General features: G+C 54.6%; 4 protein-coding genes and 1 pseudogene across 8 annotated transcripts; 2 read left to right on the top strand and 3 right to left on the bottom strand.

Moving 5' to 3' along the window:
- Positions 1 to 130: 130 nt before the first annotated feature.
- Positions 131 to 587, bottom strand: GNG14 (G protein subunit gamma 14). The gene is given in 2 exon segments (XM_024351282.3): positions 131 to 302; positions 305 to 587. Coding segments are annotated over 2 exon segments (321 nt in total). The 5' UTR covers positions 507 to 587; the 3' UTR covers positions 131 to 183.
- Positions 588 to 6,620: 6,033 nt separating this feature from the next.
- On the top strand, positions 6,621 to 12,806 carry DHPS (deoxyhypusine synthase). 5 transcript variants are annotated; one of them, XM_001169027.8, is made up of 9 exons: positions 6,621 to 6,975; positions 8,213 to 8,377; positions 8,616 to 8,737; positions 8,819 to 8,915; positions 8,995 to 9,081; positions 11,130 to 11,235; positions 11,315 to 11,418; positions 12,387 to 12,512; positions 12,596 to 12,806. In XM_001169027.8, the coding sequence occupies exons 1-9, from the start codon at positions 6,769 to 6,771 to the stop codon at positions 12,689 to 12,691; spliced, it is 1,110 nt and encodes a 369-aa protein (XP_001169027.1). In that variant the 5' UTR covers positions 6,621 to 6,768; the 3' UTR covers positions 12,692 to 12,806. The 5 variants fall into 5 exon arrangements, 4 of the variants coding, with proteins under 4 accessions (XP_001169027.1, XP_054528738.1, XP_009433055.1 ...); XM_054672763.2 differs by having other exon boundaries at positions 6,634 to 6,975; positions 12,451 to 12,512; XM_054672762.2 differs by lacking the exon at positions 6,621 to 6,975 and adding an exon at positions 7,159 to 7,230.
- Positions 11,454 to 12,340, bottom strand: LOC101059172 (uncharacterized; annotated as a pseudogene).
- WDR83 (WD repeat domain 83) lies at positions 12,697 to 18,846 on the bottom strand. Its single transcript, XM_003953378.5, has 9 exons — positions 18,662 to 18,846; positions 18,458 to 18,578; positions 18,270 to 18,375; positions 17,934 to 17,982; positions 17,724 to 17,850; positions 15,608 to 15,675; positions 15,406 to 15,514; positions 15,206 to 15,320; positions 12,697 to 13,006 (listed from the first exon to the last, which is right to left on the bottom strand). Exons 1-9 carry the CDS (start codon positions 18,762 to 18,764, stop codon positions 12,857 to 12,859), a joined length of 948 nt encoding a protein of 315 aa, XP_003953427.2. The 5' UTR covers positions 18,765 to 18,846; the 3' UTR covers positions 12,697 to 12,856.
- On the top strand, positions 17,293 to 20,484 carry WDR83OS (WD repeat domain 83 opposite strand). Its single transcript, XM_001169500.8, has 4 exons — positions 17,293 to 19,201; positions 19,322 to 19,427; positions 19,938 to 20,035; positions 20,130 to 20,484. The coding sequence occupies exons 1-4, from the start codon at positions 19,152 to 19,154 to the stop codon at positions 20,194 to 20,196; spliced, it is 321 nt and encodes a 106-aa protein (XP_001169500.1). The 5' UTR covers positions 17,293 to 19,151; the 3' UTR covers positions 20,197 to 20,484.
- Positions 20,485 to 20,668: the final 184 nt, after the last annotated feature.

Genomic DNA, 20,668 nt, shown 5'->3' with positions numbered 1-20,668 from the left:
GGCTGTGACCCCGGGGGCAGGCAGGGAGGGAGGCTGGGCCAGGTACGCACCTGGCCCCTGCAAGCCCAAAGTCCCTCTGGTCTCCCATCTCAGCCCAGCTCAGCCATGCCCTGAGAAGTATTCACTTCATGTTTATTGAGGCTCCCTGGTTTGCCCAGGCCACAGGGTGGCATTGTCCTGGGTTCATAGGATGGCATAGGGCTTCTTCTCCTTGAAGGAGTTGGTGGCAGCCGGGATGCCCACAAGGAAGGGGTCATTCTTGGCCTGCTCCATGCAGAACTTCAGCAGATCGGCGGCCATCTTGGACACCTGCAGACCAACTGGTTCAGCCAGACCAGACCCAGGCATGCACCTGTCCCCTGGCCCATGTGTTCCCACCTCTTCCCGCCTCCTGCACTGGCCCCGACCCTCACCTTCACTTGGTCGATGCCTGCCTCCATCTGGAGCTGCTCCACTGCCCAGAGGGCCTGCTCAATGTCACTGTTGATGGCCACCTTGCTGGACATCTGGGTAAAGTGGGCAGGCCGTGGGCAGCAGGCCCAACCTCAGTCCCCTAGGGGGAGCCTAGGGCTGCCCGAGGGTTCCCACACCTCCTTCTATGTTCCTTGGGGGCTGCAGGATGAGGGTGGCTGCTCCTGGACCCATCAGGCCCACACACCTCGGCTAAGGGCTCCGGCCCAAGTCACCTCTGGCTGCCTGGTCCTCTGGTGGCCACCCTGCTGTGGCTCCCTCCCCAACCCAGCCTGTCCTCTTCAACCCCCTTTTCTCCCTCGGCTACCCCTGCAAAGACTTTGAAGCCAGGACTCTCATGGAGTGAAATGTCACCAGCTGCAGCAGCAGCAGCTGCCTCGGCTGAGGGGGTCCCTGCCCCAGGAGGCCCTGTGGCTCCTCTGGTGTCATGTGTCACCTGGGTCCCTGTGGGCTAGGTGCCTTGGCTGGGGTAGTGAGGAGGCCCTGGCCTCCCCCGGGCCTGCTGGATCTCCTGCTAACTGTTCCCAACACATCTGCTTTGTCAGCCTCTGCCATCTCCAACATGCAGCCTTGCCTCTCCTCCTGTCGCCACTGCTCAGGCCCAAATCTCCAATGCCTTCGTTCTTTTTTTTTTTTTTTTTTTTGAGAGAGAGTCTTGCTCTATCACCCATGTTGGAGTGCAGTGGTGCGATCTCAGCTCACTTTCAACCTCCACCTCCCGGGCTCAAGTGATTTTCCTGCCTCAGCCTCCTGAGTAGCTGGGATTACAGGCATATGCTACCACACCCGGCTAATTTTTTTTTTTTTTTTTTTGAGATGGTATTTCGCTCTTGTTGCCCAGGCTAGAGTGCAATGGCGTGATTTCGGCTCACTGCAACCTCCGCCTTCTGGGTTCAAGCGATTCTTCTGCCTCAGCCTCTCGAGTAGCTGGGATTACAGGCATGTGCCACCATGCTCGGCTAATTTTTTGTATTTTTAGTAGAGATGAGGTTTCACCATGTTGGTCAGGCTGGTCTTGAACTCCTGATCTCAGGTGATCCACTTGACTCGGCCTCCCAAAGTGCTGGGATTACAGGCACGAGCCACTGCGCCCGGCCACACCTGGCTAATTTTTGTATTTTTAGTAGAGAAGGGGTTTCACCATGTTGGCCAGGCTGGTCTCGAACTCCTGACCTCAAGTGATCCACCTGCTTCGGCCTCCCCAAGTGCTGGGATTACAGGTGTGAGCCATCGTGCCTGGCCTTCTTTTCTTTTTTTAAGCCCAGGTTCTCGCTCTGTCGTCCAGGCTGGAGTGCAATGGTACAATCATAGCTCACTGTAACTTCAAACTCCTGGGCTCAAGTGATCCTCTCAACTCAGCCTCCCGATTACCTAGAATTATAGGCGTGAGCCACCGTGCCCTGCTAATTTATGTTTTTAACTTTTTGTAGAGATGGTTCTTACTATGTTGCCCAGGCTGGTCTTGAACTCCTGGCCTCAAACGATCCTCTTGCCTTGGCCTTCCAAAGGAATTATAGGCATAAGCCACTGAGCCCTGCCCCATCTGAGATTCTAATATGTGCCCAGCACTGTGCAAAAACCCAAATTAGCAATGAAACAAGACAAAACCTTGCCCTCATGGAGCTGCCTTTCTAGTCAGGCAGGGATGGACAACAGAAAATGTACTCAGTGAAAGAGTATACATGTGAAAGGGCATATGAAAGAAGAATAAAATCAAAGTAAAGGGGAGAGGAGTGGTCAGGGCAGGCCTCTCAGAGGAGGTGACATTTGAACTTAGGCCCAAAGGAGGAGAAGGAACTGAGAAATGGGGTGTTCTAGGCAGAAGGAGCGGCAAGTACCTGACTCCTTGGACAAAAAAAGAGCTTGGTGGGTTCCAGGAATAGCAAAGAGGTCCGTGTAGCTGGAGAGGAGAGAGGGAGGGAGGGCCAGCATGGTGGGAGATGGCAGCAGGGAGGTTGAGAGGTGCCCTTTAAGGCCACTGTGAAAAGCTTGGATTTTACTCCCAGGGGGAAGCTACCATTAGGAGGTTTTAACAGTGACATGTTTGATTTATGGTTAAAGAGCTGTGGCATGCACCTGTAGTCCCAGCTACTGGGGAGGCTGAAGTGGGAGGATCACTTGACGCCAGGAGGTCGAAGCTGCAGTGAGGTGTGATTGTCCCACTGCACTCCAGCCCTGGTGACAGAGTGAGACCCTGCATCAAAAAAAAAAGCTCGGGCTGGGCACGGTGGCTCACGCCTGTAATCCCAGCACTTTGGGAGGCTGAGGTGGGCGGATCACGAGGTCAGGAGATCAAGACCATCCTGGCTAACATGGTGAAACCCCGTCTCTACTAAAAATACAAAAAATTAGCTGGGCGTGTGGCGGGTGCCTGTAGTCCCAGCTACTTGGGAGGCTGAGGCAGGAGACTGGCGTGAACCCGGGAGGCGGAGCTTGTAGTGAGCCGAAATCACACCACTACACTCCAGCCTGGGCAACAGAGCAAGACTCCGTCTCAAAAAAAAAAAAAAAAAAAAAAAGAGCTCTCTGATTTTAGCTGTTAGGTGGGAGATGGGTTGGAGGAGACCAAAGCCAGCTTGCAGGCTATGGGGATAAAGAAAACACCTGGATTTCGGACCTACTTTATAGGTAGAGGTTGGCAGACATGCTGAGAAGGATGGATGTGGGGTGTGAGAAAAGGGGAGACAGCAAGCTCCACTCCTCATTTTTAATTTTTATTTACCTATTTTTGAGACGGAGTTTCGCTCTGTTGCCCAGGCTGGAGTGCAGTGGCACCATCTCAGCTCACTGCAACCTCCACCTCCCGGGTTCAAGTGATTCTCCTGCCTCAGCCTCCTGAGTAGCTGGGATTACGGGTGTGTGCCACCACACCCGGCTAATTTTTGTATTTTTTAGTAGAGACGGGGTTTCGCCATGTTGTCCAGGCTGGTCTCTAACTCCTAACCTCAGGTGATCTGCCCTCCTTGGCATCCCAAAGTGCTGGGATTACAGGTGTGAGCCACCGCGCCCGGCCCTAATCCCTATTTTTCAGTCTAGTGGATGAGTGGAGGGTGGGGCCGTTTGCTGAGATGCAGAAAGAGCAGGGATAGGTGGAGAGGGAACTGAGGGGGCAACTTTGAGGTCCAAGCGAGGATGTCAAGGAGGATGTCTGTCTCCTCCACCAAGGTAGGCTCATTCCAGCCTCACGGCTTTTGCTGTTCTGTCTTCCCATGTACAGGGAACGGCCTCTCTGCATCTTCACATACGGGGATTTTCTCAGCCTTCTGGCTTTGGCTCAAATCTCACCTCCTTGGTGTCCTTCACCCATCCCTCCAACTAAAATCCCGAACTCCTCCACCTAAAGACTCAAATTATCCTGTTTAAATCCTGATTGCGCTGGGCGCGGTGGCTCACACCTGTAATCCCAGCACTTTGGGAGGCCGAGGCAGGCAGATCACCTGAGGTCAGGAGTTCGAGACTAGCCTGACCAACATAGTGAAACCCCATCTCTACTAAAAATACAAGAATTAGCCGGGCGTGATGGCTCATGCCTGTAATCCCAGCTACTCGGGAGGCTGAGGCAGGAGAATTGCTTGAAACTGGGAGGCAGAGGTTGCGATGAGTGGAGATCGCGCCATTGCACTCCAGCCTGGGCAACAAGAGCGAAACTCTGTCTCCAAAAAAAAAAAAAAACAAAAAAGGCCTGATAGCACTCACCACTATTGTTAACTTTCTATCTTCCCAATCAGATTGTGGGCTCCAGTAGGGCAGGGTCCACATCTTGGTCTTGTTCACCACTAAATCCTTAGTGCCTAGCACGGAGCCCACCATAGAGAATAGACTACATGAATTGTAGAGTGAGTGAATAATCCTGTTGGCCGTATGCACTGTTAGGAGGGTGTGTTTGAGATACAGATGACACCCAGGGTCTCACATTCTTGCAGGAGGGAAAGAGACGTCAGCCCTGTGTCCCAGAAGAGGCCACTGACCCAGTGGAAGTTCAGGGAAGGCTTCCCAGAGGAGGTGGAGGTGACAGCTGCAGCTATAAGGGAAGGAAGAACAGAGCGTTATGCAGCATGTGAAGGCTTTGGAGACTTGTGAGGGCACGAACCGGGCTCACTATCCCATCAGACAAAAGTGGCTGAGGAAAGATGAAACTGTGTCTAACTCTGCCTGGTGACTGAAATCCTGTCCATGGGTGACGCTTAAGAAGTGACCCTCGGCCGGGCGCAGTGGCTCACGCCTGTAATCCCGGCACTTTGGGAGGCCAAGGCGGGCGGATCACGAGTTCAGGAGATCGAGACCATCCTGGCTAACACGGTGAAACCCCATCTCTACTAAAAACAGAAAAAATTAGCTGGGCGTGGTGGCGGGCACCTGTAGTCCCAGTTACTCGGGAGGCTGAGGCAGGAGAATGGCATGAACCTGGGAGGTGGAGCTTGCAGTGAGCCGAGATTGCACCACTGCACTCCAGCCTGGGCGACAGAGCGAAACTCCGTCTCAAAAAAAAAAAAAAAAAAAAAAAAAGTGACCCTCATAAAAAAATTAGCTGGGCACGATGGTGCACACTAGTCGGAATGCTGGGGTGGGAGGATGACCTGAGTCCGGGAGTCAGAGGTTGCAGTGGGCCGAGATCGCGTCACAGCACTCCAGCCTGGCGACAGAGTGAGACCCTATCAAAAAACAGCAGCAGGCCGGGCGCGGTGGCTCATGCCTGTAATCCCAGCACTTTGGGAGGGCGAGGCGGGCGGATCACGAGGTCAGGAGATCGAGACTAGCCTGGCTAACACCGTGAAACCCCGTCTCTACTAAAAATACAAAATATTAGCCGGGCGTGGTGGCCGGCGCCTGTAGTCCCAGTTACTGGGGAGGCTGAGGCAGAAGAATGGCGTGAACCCGGGAGGCGGAGGTTGCAGTGAGCCGAGATCGTGCCACTGCACTCCAGCCTGGGAGACAGCGCAAGACTCTAGCTCAAACAAACAAACAAATAAAACAGCAACAACAACAACAAAACCATCCTCTCCTCCCGAGGGGACAGAACAGAAACGAATGGGCGAGTGCCGGGCCAAGCAGTAGGTCTCCAGCAGGTGGCATTAAAATAGGAATTTTGGCTGGGGACGGTGGCTCACACCTGTAATCTCAGCATTTTGGAAAGCCCAGGTGGGCGGTCACCTGAGGTCAGAACCAGCCTTGCCAACATGGTGAAATGTCATCTCTACTAAAAATACAAAAATTAGCCAGGCGTGGTGGTGGGTGCCTGTAATCCCAACAACTCGGGAGGCTGAGGCAGGAGAATCGCTTGAACCAGGGGGGCAGAGGTTGCAATGAGTCAAGATTGCACCACCGCACTCCAGCCTGCGTAACAAGAGCGTAACTCTTGTCTCAAAAATAAATTAAATAAATAAATAATAAAAATAAAGAAGAATCTTCATTCATGGGAAGTCGAGAACACATGAAAACAAGTAAAGGCCGAGCGCAGTGGCTCACGCCTGTAATCCCAGCACTTTGGGAGGCTGAGGCGGGCGGATAACCTGAGGTCGGAAGTTCGAGACCAGCGTGACCAACAGGGAGAAACCCCGCCTCTACTAAAAATACAAAATTAGCCGGGCATGGTGGTGCATGCCAGTAGTCCCAGCTACTCGGGAGGCTGAGGCAGGAGAATCGCTTGAACCCGGAATGTGGAGGTTGCGGTGAGCTGAGATCGGGCAATTGCACTCCAGCCTGGGCAACAAGAGCGAAACCCTGTATCAAAAAAAAAAAAAAAAAAAAAAGGAGGAAAAGGCCTAAAGGCGCCGGGCGCGGTGGCTCACGCCTGTAATTCCAGCACTTTGGGAGGCCGAGGCGGGCGAATCACGAGGTCAGGAGATCGAGACCAGGTGAAACCCTGTCTCTACTAAAAATACAAAAAAATTAGCCGGGCGTGGTGGTGGGCGCCTGTAGTCCCAGCTACTCGGGAGGCTGAGGCAGGAGAACAGCGTGAACCCGGAAAGCGGAGCTGGCAGTGAGCTGAGATCGCGCCACTGCACTCCAGCCTGGGTGACAGAGCGAGACTCCGTCTCAAAAAAAAAAACAAAAAAAAGGGCCTAAAGGCTCCTCGCGGCTTCCGTATTACGGAACACACGCACAAAAATGGCGGCGACCTGGTTTACAGGGGCTAAAAATGGTCACGTGATAAACCAACTTCCGGTCTTTCTCCCAAAGCACTTTCCCTACTTGCTGTGCTCTTGCAGAGACGCGCGCGTCGGGGTTTAACGCGTTTCTGGGCCGCCGTAAGCCCGGCCTAGGGGCAGCTTTGACTCGAGAGCCGGCTACAGGCGCATGGAAGGTTCCCTGGAACGGGAGGCGCCCCCGGCGGCGCTGGCCGCCGTGCTAAAGCACAGCTCGACGTTGCCGCCCGAAAGCACCCAGGTCCGGGGCTACGACTTCAACCGCGGTGTGAATTACCGCGCACTGCTGGAGGCCTTCGGCACCACCGGCTTCCAGGCAACCAACTTCGGGCGCGCTGTACAGCAAGTCAATGCCATGGTGAGGACCGGGCGGAATTTCTAGGGACGCGGAGGGGCGTGGCTTGTAGAACCAACGCGGTACTAGACGGGGGCAGCGTTTCCAGTGGAGGGGATATGTCTTTTATTTGAGCTGCCCAATAGTTGGAGGAAGGCGGGACCTATTCTGGGCGGGAGTTTCTGTCCTGGGAAGGGGATTTTGCACTCTAGTAGTTACATGCTAGTACGGTAACCTGAGGAGGCGAGGACTGATTCTTGGTGTGGGGGCGGGTTCTAGGTACATTTAAAGCTTTCTGGAATGGGCGGAGCCTGGGGCAAGACAAATTAAGGGAGGATATGGGAGGCGGTTCTTGAATTTAGATTTGCTTTTCCCAGCGGGGAAGGGACCGGATCTGAAAGGAGATGCTCTCTGATTCCTAAAAGGGTGGGGGCTGGCTGGGCGCGGTGGCGCATGCCTATAATCCCAGCATTTTGGGAAGCCGAGGCGGGTGGACCAAGAGATGAGGAGTTCGAGACAAGCCTGGCCAACATGGTGAAACCCTGTCTCTACTAAAATGCAAAAAATTAGCCGGGCATGGTGGTGCGCGCCTGTAGTCCCAGCTACTCGGGAGGCTGAGGCAGGAGAATCGCTTGAACCCGCGAGGTGGAGGTTGCAGTGAGCTGAGATCGCGCCACTGCACTCCAGCCTGGTGACAGAGCGATACTCTGTCTCAAAAAAAAAAAAAAAAAAAAAAAAAAAAAAAAAAAAAAAGCCGGGCACGGTGGCTCATGCCTGTAATCTCAGCATTTTGGGAGGCCGAGGCGGGCGGATCACCTGAGGTCGGGAGTTCGAGACCAGCCTGACCAACATGGAGAAACCCCGTCTCTACTAAAATGCAAAAAATTAGCCGGGCATGGTGGTGCGCGCCTGTAGTCCCAGCTACTCGGGAGGCTGAGGCAGGAGAATCGCTTGAACCCGGGAGGTGAAGCTTGCAGTGAGCCGAGATTGCGCCATTGCACTCTAGCCTGGGTAACAAGAGTGAAACTCCGTCCAAAAAAAAAAAAAAACAGGGTGGGGGCAAATCCTGAACGTGTGTCTTGAGATCTGGTCTGGGAAGGGGCAGAGTTTACACAGGAGATGTTCCTTGGTCCCCTGTAGAACTGGTCCTGTATCCCTGAATGTGCAGGGCCTGGGGTGAAATCTGTTTCTGGAGCCCACCTGGAGTCCTGAGTCTGGGATTTAAGGCCAGTGCTTAACTTGACTTGGCCCTTACTCACAGATCGAGAAGAAGCTGGAACCGCTGTCACAGGATGAAGACCAGCACGCGGACCTGACCCAGAGCCGCCGCCCACTTACCAGCTGCACCATTTTCCTGGGATATACATCCAACCTCATCAGTTCAGGCATCCGTGAGACCATTCGCTACCTTGTGCAGCACAACATGGTGGGGACCTGGTGGGGCCGTGGCCTTGGCCTCTGGGTCAATGGGCAATGCAGTTATTGATCGTTTAAGTGAGATGGGCAGATAGGGGTCTGTTATAAGCAGAGGAATAGAATCAAGTTTTGTTTTGTAGCAGAGCTCCCTCATAAGAGTCACTGGACAAGGATGAGGTTAGAAGTTCTGCCCAGAATGAGGGCAGGGGCTTCCTTCTTGGGCCAAATTCACTGCCTTGTGGCTGCAGGTGGACGTATTGGTGACCACAGCTGGCGGCGTGGAGGAAGACCTCATCAAGTGCCTGGCGCCCACATACTTGGGCGAGTTTAGCCTCAGGGGGAAGGAGCTCCGGGAGAACGGGATCAATAGGTGAGAACCCTGAGTGGTGTTGGGCAGGGGAGCTGGACCAAGGGTCCTGGGGCCTGATGCCTACATGCCTCCTGTTCTCAGGATCGGAAACCTGCTGGTGCCCAATGACAATTACTGCAAGTTTGAGGACTGGCTGATGCCCATTCTGGACCAGATGGTGATGGAGCAGAACACAGAGGTGGGGCTGGGGCAACCTGGAGCGGCCAGTCCAGTGGGAGTCAGGGGAGGCATGGCCTGAAGCTCACATCCTCTCCTAGGGTGTAAAGTGGACGCCTTCTAAGATGATCGCCCGGCTGGGCAAGGAGATCAACAACCCAGAGTCCGTGTATTACTGGGCCCAGAAGGTGAGGACCTAAGCGGGAGCAAAGTAGCCAGACTTTGGCATGTGTTATTTCATCTTTCCAGCCTCCTGGGGATTCAGTACTGTTATTCTCAGCATCCTCACTCTTAGATGAGGAGACTCAAACACAGATAGGCATGGTAATTTTTTTTTTTTTTTGAGACAGGCTCTTGCTCTGTCACCTAGGCTGGAGTGCAGTGGTGTGATCACAGCTCATTGCAGCCTCAACCTCCTGGGGCCAAGCAGTCCTCCCACCTCAGCCTCTCGAGTAGCTGGGACCACAGGCACATGCCACCATGCCCAGCTAATTTTAAAATTTTTTTGTAGAGATGGGGGTCTCCCTGTGTTTCCCAGGCTGGTCTTGAACTCCTGGCATCAGGCAGTCCTCCCACCTTGGCCTCCCAAAGTGCTGGGATTACAGGCGTGAGCCACTGTGCCTGGCCAGGCTAGGTAATTTTGTCTGAAGTCACACAGATAACTAGTGGGGCCTCAGCATCCTTATGCTCCTCCCAGACTATCTCTGGAACAGTAGAGGCAGCACTTAGCAACTCCCCTGGGGCCTGGCTCAGCGTCCCACACTCCCAGATGCTATAAAATAAGAGCTACCCACTCCCTTTAATTAGAGAATCAGAACCAGAAAAAAAAAAAAAAAAAAGCTACATAGTCTTTTTTTTTTTTTTGAGACAGTCTTGCTCTGTCGCCCAGGCTGGAGTGTAATGGTGTGATTTCAGCTCACTGCACCCTCCACCTCCCAGGTTCAAGTGATTCTCCCGCCTCAGCCTCCTGAGTAGCTGGGACTATAGGCACCCACCATCATGCCCGGCCAATTTTTGTATTTTTCTGCAGATGGGGTTTCACCATGTTGGCCAGGCTGGTCTTGAACTCCTGACCTCAAGTGATCCACCCGCCTTGGCCTCCCAAAGTGCTGGGATTACAGGTGTGAGCCACCACACCCAGCCTACTTACTCTTTCTTTTTTACGAGACAGGGTCTCATTCTGTTTCCCAGGCTGGAGTGCAATGGTACAATAATGGCTCACTGCTGTCTTGAGCTTCTGGGCTCAGTCGATTCTCCTGCCTCAGCCTGCTGAGTAGCTGGGACTACAGGTGCGTGCCACCATGCCTGGCTAATTGTTTTTGTAGAGATGGGAACTCACCATGTTGCACAAGCTGGTTCTTTTTTTTTTTTTTTGAGACGGAGTTTTGCTCTTGTTGCCCAGGCCAGAGTCCAATGGCGCAATCTTGGCTCACAGCAACCTCTACCTCCTGGGTTCAAGCAATTCTCCTGCCTCAGCCTCAAGTTCCCAAGTAGCTGGGATTATAGGCATGTGCCACCACCCCTGGCTAATTTTGTATTTTTAGTAGAGACAGGGTTTCTCCATGTTGGTCAGGCTGGTCTCGAGCTCCTGACCTCAGGTGATCCACCCGCCTCGGCCTCCCAAAGTGCTGGGATTACAAGCGTGAGCCACCGCGCCCGGCCACAAGCTGGCTCTTTAAAAAAGAGATAGACAGCCGGGCACAGTGGCTCATGCTTGTAATCCCAGTACTTTGGGGGCTGAGGCGGGTGGATCACCTGAAGTCAGGAGTTCAAGACCAGCCTGGCCAACATGGTGGAACCCTGTCTCTACTAAAAAAACAAAATGCAAAATTAGCTGGGCATAGTGGCATGCGCCTGTAATCCTAGCTACTCGGGAGGCTGAAGCAGGAGAATCACTGGAACCCAAGAGGCAGAGGTTGCAGTGAGCTGAGATAGTGCCATTGCACTCCAGCCTGGGCAACGAGTGAAACTCCGTCTCGGGGGAAAAAAAAAAAGAGAGAGAAACAGCTCAGCAAGCTAAGAATAGGCTGGTTCTTTATGTGCCAGGCACTATCCTAAGTGTTTTCTGTGGGTTTTCTCATATAGGCCTCATCTGTGAGAGGTGTTTCTGTTATGCTTATAATTGAGGAAACAGTCCTAGAGAAATTAGGCACCCCATCCACAGTCAGATAGTCATATAGCCAGCATGGGGACGAGGCTCTGAGCTCCAGCCACTGTCCTGTCATGTTCTCTGCAGAACCACATCCCTGTGTTTAGTCCCGCACTTACAGACGGCTCGCTGGGCGACATGATCTTCTTCCATTCCTACAAGAACCCGGGCCTGGTCCTGGACATCGTTGAGGGTGAGGCGCTAGGGCCACAGAGGAGAGGGGAAGGAGGGCTGGCTGAGTCCAAGGCCTGACTTCGGCCCTCTTCCCCCAGACCTGAGGCTCATCAACACACAGGCCATCTTTGCCAAGTGCACTGGGATGATCATTCTGGGCGGGGGCGTGGTCAAGCACCACATTGCCAATGCCAACCTCATGGTGAGTGGGGGTGGCGCTTCGGCCCACTCTGCAGACATGCTGTGTGGTGGGCCTATGCCATGTGCTGGGGAGACAGCATGAACTAGACAGGCCAGGATCCCTGCTCCCCTGGGACTGATGTTCTAGTAGGGGAGATAGCAAACAAGTGACATCCACGTCAGGGGGCAGTCATTGCTACGGGGAATACTAAATGATGGCATGAGAAGAGAAAGGGGTGCTGTCCAGCAAGAGGTTTTGGAAGGAGGCTTCTGGAAGTGTGAGCTGGGAGCAGGGGTTTGGGGAGGCATCTCCCAGGAGCTATGTGGTTGTCTCCCGTGCCAGGAGTTTGTGCTGCTGTGCTAGCATTGAGCTTCTGGATTGCAAAGTTCCCAGGAGAGGGAACAGCCATTGCAAAGGCTCTGGGGCGCCTGAAGTAATCCAGGAACAGCTGGGTACCTGGTGAGGGGAAGGTGGAGTGGTGAGGGCCAGGAGGTGATGCAGGGAGGTGCCACAGGGAGCCCGCTGGGCCCTGTGGGCTGAGGCGGGGCTTTGGCTTTTGCACTGAGAGGTGGGAGAGGACTTGACTCGGGTTCCCATGCTCCCCCTGGTGGCCATGTGGTGAACAGATGGTGGCAGGTGAGTGAGAACTCCAGTCCAGGACAGTGGTGACCATGCAGGGATCAGGAGGCAGGCGGTGGTTGGATTTGGAGGGCTTCTGAAGATAGAGTTGCTGGCAGCTCCTGCCTTGCAGATGGGGCAGGGTTGTTGACACCTGGCTGTTGGGTCTGGGGAAACACAGCCATCGTTGCCCAGCAGCTCTAGTGACCCCAGACATTCACATGGGCCCTGTCTGGGAGCGAGTGTCTGCGAAGGGCTTCCTTCATCTGGGACACACCTCTCAGCCTGTTTGGCTACGGTGTCCTCCCTCTGTGTCTGTCTGTCTCCTGTGACTGGCTGACTGGGCCCGCCGTGCCCCCCCCTCCCCACAGCGGAACGGGGCCGACTACGCTGTTTACATCAACACAGCCCAGGAGTTTGATGGCTCTGACTCAGGTGCCCGACCAGACGAGGCTGTCTCCTGGGGCAAGATCCGGGTGGATGCACAGCCCGTCAAGGTAAGCGCTGGCTGGGTGGGGCATAGGGTCTCTGGGACGATGAGTGTGGGTCCCATGGCTTACCCAGGTTCCCCCCTACCCAGGTCTATGCTGACGCCTCCCTGGTCTTCCCCCTGCTTGTGGCTGAAACCTTTGCCCAGAAGATGGATGCCTTCATGCATGAGAAGAACGAGGACTGAGCGGCTGCGGTCCCAGGAAGGTCTTACCCCCTCTTCTATTTATTAATTTGCAGACCCAGCCCCTCCCCTACTTTTTGGTCAGCTACGTCTCTAGAATAAGATGGTATCTGAAGTCCTTCCATGTCTATGTCTCGGTCCTTGGTCCTGTTGGTGGGTCCCCTGGCTTCAGCCTGCTCCATCCTCTGCCTCATAGGCCTCCTCTCGCCAGCACTGGACGCTGCCTCCCATGGCGGTCAGCAGGCAGGGCTCTGTGGGGTGGTAGGCCAGCGACTGCACCACACCGGAACCCACAGGCAGGGCCAGAGCCAGCGCACCCTGTGGAGCGAGGGGTAGGGAGTGGTTATCTGTGGCTGGGCTGTACCCTGGTTTCTGAGGTCCCTGGGCACCCCCCATCTCAGTCCTGCTTGAAGCCCTCAGTCACCTCTCCCCGACCTTCAGCCACCTGCCTCTAATTGCCTCCTGGACACTGCAAAATTAATCTACCTCAGACTGAGCCCCTCAGTAGCTCTGTCCTACCAGGCGTTCAGGCCGCAAGTCTTGGGAACCTCTTATTGATTTTTTATTTTTTAAAATAGCAGAGATGGGGTCTTACCATGTTGCCCAGGCTGGTCTCGAACTCCTGGCCTCAAGTGATCCTCCTGCCTTGGCCTCCCAAAGTGCTAGGATTACAGGTGTGAGCCACCATGCCTGGCTTTGGGAGTCTTTTTCTTTTTCTGTTTTTTTTTGAGATGGAGTCTTGCTCTGTTGACAGGCTGGAGTGCAGTGGCGCGATCTGGGCTCACTGCAACCTCCGACTCCCTAGTTCAAGCGATTCTTCTGCCTCAGCCTCCCGAGTAGCTGGGATTACAGGCACGCGCCACCATGCCCAGCTAATTTTTGTATTTTTAGTACAGATGGGGTTTCACCATGTTGGCCAGGATGATCTCTATCTCCTGACCTCGTGATCCACCCCCCTCGGCCTCCCAAAGTGCTGGGATTACAGGTGTGAACCACCACGCCTGGCCGGGAGTCTTTTTCTTGTACCACATGTTCCTCTATCAGTCATTCCTCTTGGCTCTGCTTCTAGACCATGTCCAGAGACTGCTGATTTTCTGCCACTACCATGCTTGGAGCATGCCTTGCTCGCAGCTTGCCTGTTCCCTGCCACCAGCTGGGCTCCATCCTGTCCATTTGGCAGCCCCAATGAGCCCCACTTCCCCTGGTCCCAACACAATGTAAACAGTTCCTCAAGCAAGCCATGCTTCTTCTTTCCACCTTGAAAATGTCCCTTGATGTGCCTGCCCTCCAAGGCAACTTCTGTTCTACTGGGCCCATAAGAAATAGGTGGAACATTCTTGCTACCTTAGTTCCTAAAGCAAGAGCTTGTCCGCCAAGTCTCCAGGGCCCCCCCGGTTCCCTCCATCCTCTTATGGGCCTTAGTTCCCCTGGCCAAGCCCAGCGCTGATGTCTCCTTTGCCGAGATTCCCCCGACTCTGACCCCACTACACCAGGATGGTCTGTTTCTGGCCTGACTCCCCACCAGGCTGGGACATGTCAAGGACAGGGCTCAGGGCTTGAAACCATGCACAGGGATGCTAAGATGTAGCTGCAGTTTCTTGAATGACTACAGCCCTATCTCACCCAAGGTTAGACATGGCCGTCAGCTCCCCCTTGCCCAGGGGTCAGTGCCAGTTGCTCGGCCTGGCATCTGCAGTCCAGCCTGACCCCGGATCTTGCCGCACCTGCCGCCACCCTGAAGCCTTTGTTTCCTGACTGATGCATGCGCAGGCTACACCTCTTAACATATGCTGTTCCCTTTGCCTGGAATGCCCTTCCTGCCTCATCTTCTCTCTAGCCCAAGCTGGGCACGGTGTCTCAGGCCTGTAATCCCAGCACTTTGGGAGGCCGAGGCGGGTGAATCACTTGAGGTCAGGAGTTTGAGACCAGCCTGGCCAACGTGGTGAAACCCTGTCTCTACTAAAAATACAAAAATTAGCCAGGTATGGTGGTAGGGGCCTGTAATCCCAGCTACTTGGGAGGCTGAGACATGAGAATCACCTGAACCCTGGGGGGCAGAGGTTGCAGTGAGCTGAGATGGTGCCACTGCATTTGCCTGGGCAATAGTCTCAAAAAAAGAAAAAAGGGCCGGGTGTGGTGGCTTACGCCTGTAATCCCAGCACTTGGGAAGGCTGAGGTGGGTGGATCATGAGGTCAGGAGTTCAAGACCAGCCTGACCAACATAGTGAAACCCTGTCTCTACTAAAAATACAAAAATTAGCTGGGTGTGGTGGCACGCACCTATAATCCCAACTACTCAGGAGACTGAGGCAGGAGAATCGCTTGAACTTGGGAGGCGGAGTTTACAGTGAGCCAAGATTGCGCCACTGCACTCTAGCCTGGGCGACAGAGCAAGACTTGTCTCAAAAAAAAAAAAAAAAAAAGATCCTAGCCTTCAGGCCCTGGAGTGACTGAGGTAAGGACAGGGCTGAGACAGGGCAGGCATCTAGGTATGAAGTAGGGCTGGGGGCACCTCACCTCCACCAGGTCCCAGAAGAACACCTTCCCGTCCTCAGAACAGCTGACCACATGTGTGTCACGCTCGCTCAGGCAGCAGTCCAGCTTGTATTCCTGGTTCTTATGGCCCTTGTACCTAAGGGTGGACAGGATCAGGGGGCTTGGTCCTCTCCAGGGGTGGGAGAGGAGGGAAGGGGATCCCCACGACCACAAGGACTCACTCGCCCAGCAGCTCCCCTGTGTCTTTGTCCAGGAGCCGCAATGTGGAGTCCAGGCTGGACACCAGGGTGCACTGCCCATCCCGGCTGAAGCAGGTGCAGGTGATGGGGCCTTGGGGGAAGGGTGGGTAGGTGAGTGACGGTGGGGTGCCCCTGGTTGGCCCCCCATCTTCCCTGCCTGTCCCACATCCCCGGCCACACTCACTGCCCACGTAGTCTGAGAAGAGCTGCCCCATCCTCAGGTCATAGCGTCTCACGCGGCCATCCACAGAGCTGCAGAAGAGGGTAGATCCAGCGGGAACCTTGACTACACTCACATGGCTCCAGGCAGCCCTGTGCCTTCCCAGCCCAGTGGGCCTGCTCTTCCAGTGCACAGGAGTGGAATTCTGAAGCTCTGGCCTTGAGACTCAGGCCCAGGGCCAATTACGTCCTACTCCATCATTTCCAAGACCCACACCCCCTTTCCAAGCCCTTGGAGTCCTTCCGATTCCCCCTTTTCTTTCTTTTTTTTGAGACAGAGTTTTGCTCTTGTTGCTCAGGCTGGAGTGCAATGGCATGATCTTGGCTCACCGGAACCTCTGCCTCCCGGGTTCAAGAGATTCTCCTTCCTCAGCCTCCCGAGTAGATGGGATTACAGGCATGCACCACCACGCCCTGCTAATTTTGTATTTTTAGTAGAGACGGGGTTTCTCCATGTTGGTCAGGCTGGTCTCGAACTCCCAACCTCAGGTGATCCGCCCACCTCAGCCTCCCAAAGTGCTGGGATTACAGGTGTGAGCCACCCCACCTGGCCCAATTCCCCCTTTTCCTGCATTCTCCAGCTCCTCCTCCTCAGTACTCAGTCCCACCACTTTCCCCACTACCCAGCACCAGCATCTAGACTGTTCTGGTCTCCCTGCACCCCCACAGCCACCAGAGGGAGCACTTTTCAAAGTACAGTTGACCCATGAACAACACGGTTTGAACTGAACGCGTCCACTTGTATGTGGATTTTCTTCTGCCTCTATCAGCTGTGAGACACCAAGATCAATCCCTCCTCTTCCTCCTCCTCTGCTTTCTCAACATGAAGATCTTTATGACGATCTCTTCACTTCCATTTAATGAATAGAAAATATATTTTTTCCACCAGGCGCGGTGGCTCACGCCTGTGATTCCAGCACTTTGGGAGGCCAAGGCAGGTGGATCACGAGGTCAAGAGATGGAGACCCTCCTGGCCAACATGGCGAAACCCCGTCTCTACTAAAAATACAAAAATTAGCTGGGCGTGGTGGCACACGACTGTAGTCCCAGCTACTAGGGAGGCTGAGGCAGGAGAATCGCCTGAACCCAGAAGTTGGAGGTTGCAGTGAGCCGAGATCACGTCACTGCACTCCAGCCTGGCAACAGAGCGAGACTGCGTCTCAAAAAAAAAAAAAAAAAAATTCTTCCTTATGATTATTTTTATATTTTATTTATTTATTTATTTAATTTATTTACTTATTTTGAGACGGAGTCTTGCTCTATCGCCCAGGCTGGAGTGTAGTGGCGCGATGTTGGCTCACAGCAACCTCTGCCTCCCGGGTTCACTCCATTCTCCTGCCTCAGCCTCCTGAGTAGCTGGGACTACAGGCGCCTGCCACTATGCCCGGCTAATTTTTTGTATTTTTAGTAGAGACGGGGTTTCACCGTGTTAGCCAGAATGATCTCGATCTCCTGACCTCATGATCCGCCTGCCTCTGCCTCCCAAAGTGCTGGGATTACAGGCATGAGCCACAGCGCCCGGCCTATTTTTATTTATTTTTAGAAATAATTTTATTTTATCTTTTTTTTTTTTTTGAGATGGAGTCTCACTTTGTCGCCCAGGCTGGAGTGCAGTGGCACAATCTCGGCTCACTGCAACCTCCAACTCCCGGGTTCAGGCGATTCTCCTGCCTCCGCATCCCGAGTGGCTGGGATTACAGGCTCCCGTCACCACACCTGGCTAATTTTTGCATTTTTAGTAGAGACGGGGTTTCACCATGTTGGCCAGGCTGATCTCAACCTCCTGACCTCAAGTGATCTGCCCACCTTGCCCTCCCAAAGTGCTGGGATTACAGGTGTGAGCCACCGTGCCCGGCCAGATTATTATTATTTTGTAGACAGTCTGTCTTTCACCCAGCATGGAGTGCAATGGTGCCTCGAACTCTTGGACTCAAGTGATCCTTCCACCTCAGCCTCCCAAGTAGCTGGGATTACAGCTGTGTGCCACTGTGCCCAGCTGAGAGTACGTTTTAATCTGAGCATGGGGGCAGCTATGATTCCCAGTAGCACCTGGGGTGAGACCAGGTCCTGGCTCCACTCACCCTGCCAGGACCTCGTGGTCTGACACCTTCACACTGGACACGCCATCTCTGGCCTCATCCAGCGTCTGCACTGGCTCAGGCCTCCGTGAGCGGCAATCCCAACAGCGGATACTGGAATCAATAGAGCCTGTGAGGCCAGCATGATGGTGAGGTCAGGTTTGGAGGGGGAGGGCAGCACCCTGGGCCCCCGTGCTTAGGCCCCAGACTCACCGGACAGGATAACTGTGGCCTCTTCATTAAACTGCACCGTGTTCACCTTCTGAGAAAGTTATTGCCACTCAGAGGAGGCTGGACTTTGGAGGACTGGGATAAAGGCAGGGTTCCTAGTGTCGGTTAAAGCAAGGGCAAAGGCTAGGAGAAGGGGAGGTGAAAGGTTTTGGGGAACAGCAAGGACAGGGGTTGGTGACTGCCTAGCCTGGCATGCGGAGTGGGGGATCGTCATCTGGGGAAGGGATCCTTACGGTGTAATGGGGGTGGCCGTGTCACCACCTATGCGCTAATACGGGTCCCCTCCGCTCGAATGAGGGTCTGCAGGCTTTCACTCACCCCTGCGTGGCCCCGGAATTTGCGCACGACCTGCCCTGATGCCACATCCCACAGAACCACCGCCTTGTCCCCGCCGCCGGAGCAGAGACTACTGTTGTCAAAGGAGCTGGAATAAAGGAGGAGGAGGATCAGCATCGACCTCGGATCCCAGCCTCAGCGCTCCCATCCCAGCCTGGTCCCCGGCTCACCCGGCCGCATCCAGCACCTCGTAGCCGTGGCCGCTGTACGTCCGCAGCAGCGTCCCCCGAAGCGGGTTCCACAGCTTCAGCGTCTTGTCACTGCCGCACGTCAGGCAGTAATTGCCATCCACTGGGGAACACCAGGCGGGGGTTACTGGGCCGTCGATCTCAGGAGGCGGGAGGAGGACCCGGAATGAAGACGAAGGCGCTCACCATTAAATCGTACGGCTCGCACTGCCCCCTGCCCGCAGTCCAGCGTCTTCAACCGTTTCTGCGGCAGCTCTGGAGGCCGCGGCTTTGGCTCAGGGAAAGCCATGCTCCCAGGACTCCTTCCTTGCAGCCTTAAATCGGTCTGTACGGAAAATTCCGCGCCTTGGAAACCCACGCTTGGGTGTAACCTTATTATTGTTCTTCCTGACCTACTTCCTGTTTATCACTTCCGGGTTCATCATTTTGGCATTTCGGTGATCGGGTTGGAACTATTGAAGCCCGCTTTCAGGTTCTTTTCCCCATTTTCCCTTTGAAAGGAAGACTTCTGGCTTCTCCTAAATCTCCGTTCTCTGGGTAAGGGGAGTCCAAGCCTCTGTCATGAGGAACGGAAATGCGAGGGCCTCGGGTGTTACTCTAAAATCCGCCCTCAGTTTGCACGCCGGAAGCTGCGATTCCTGCAGCGGAAGAGGCGTGATCTGGCCTTCGACTCGCTATGTCCACTAACAATATGTCGGACCCACGGAGGCCGAACAAAGTGCTGAGGTGAGGACCCCAGCGTCGTGGGCACGGGTTCGGGTTGTGGGTGTGGATCGGGGCCCTGGGAAGCGCCTGTCTATCCCGGGGGCAGGACCTGAGCGCCCCTGACCCTCGAGCCTATCGCAGGTACAAGCCCCCGCCGAGCGAATGTAACCCGGCCTTGGACGACCCGACGCCGGACTACATGAACCTGCTGGGCATGATCTTCAGCATGTGCGGCCTCATGCTTAAGGTGGGCGGGGTTGAGCTTCTATGGGTGTAGTTGGACCTGAGAACGAGGCCCGGGGGCGGGTTTGGAATGAAGCGGGGTGTCTTGTCATTGCTGATGGGGCGGGACCTGAGATCGGCCGGGAGTGGGGCTGCGGCGACGCTGGGCCGAGAAAGCCCCAGTCTTTGGTGAAGTCGAGGATTCGAGTCAGGTTGGGGATGTGGCAGATTGGTCTGCGAGTGGGGCCAGGCTTTGAAGCAACTTGGAGAGGACTTGTGGAAAAAGGGCAGGGTCTTAAGCATGTGGGATGTCAGAGTCTCTCTTGGCCCTGAGAGACGCAGGCCAGACAGTAGGACTAGAAACCACGTATCTAGAGTATGCCATGAGCAGGTGGGACTGAGGAGTTCCGGGTGGGGCAAGGTCTCAGCTGCATCAGATGGAATCAGTGGGCATGATCTGGTGTCTGGAAAGGTGGCTTCGGGGACTCATTGTTGTGCCTTTCACTAACCTGCCCACCCACTTACCTTTCCCTAGCTGAAGTGGTGTGCTTGGGTCGCTGTCTACTGCTCCTTCATCAGCTTTGCCAACTCTCGGAGCTCGGAGGACACGAAGCAAATGATGAGTAGCTTCATGTGAGACTTGCCCTACAGAACAAGTGACTCTTGAGTAAGGGGTGGGGGGACCCCAGCCTGCCCATCCTAGACTGACACCTCTCTCCTGTCTCAGGCTGTCCATCTCTGCCGTGGTGATGTCCTATCTGCAGAATCCTCAGCCCATGACGCCCCCATGGTGATATCAGCCTAGAAGGGTCACATTTTGGACCCTGTCTATCCACTAGGCCTGGGCTTTGGCTGCTAAACCTGCTGCCTTCAGCTGCCATCCTGGACTTCCCTGAATGAGGCCGTCTCGGTACCCCCAGCTGGATAGAGGGAACCTGGCCCTTTCCTAGGGAACACCCTAGGCCTACCCCTCCTGCCTCCCTTCCCCTGCCTGCTGCTGGGGGAGATGCTGTCCATGTTTCTAGGGGTATTCATTTGCTTTCTCATTGAAACCTGTTAATAATAAAGTTTTTCACTCTGGCTGTCAGCCTCTTCTGTTCATTGGGGTGTTCCTCCTACCTGGCGGGAAGGGCTCTAGCCCCATAGGGCTGGTGTGGGGCCCCAGTCTGGAGGCTTCTGGCTGTTCATTTGCTTACTTCATAAACCTTGTGTCTTAAGTCAGGTGCTAGGGACAAGACAGTGACTTCTGCCCTCTGGCAACTCACC

The sequence above is a fragment of the Pan troglodytes genome, chromosome 20 (assembly GCF_028858775.2).
Source record: "Pan troglodytes isolate AG18354 chromosome 20, NHGRI_mPanTro3-v2.0_pri, whole genome shotgun sequence".
Taxonomy (NCBI): domain Eukaryota; kingdom Metazoa; phylum Chordata; class Mammalia; order Primates; family Hominidae; genus Pan; species Pan troglodytes.
The sequence above is the reverse complement of the archived record's forward strand: the minus strand, read 5'-3'. Positions and strand labels throughout refer to the sequence as shown.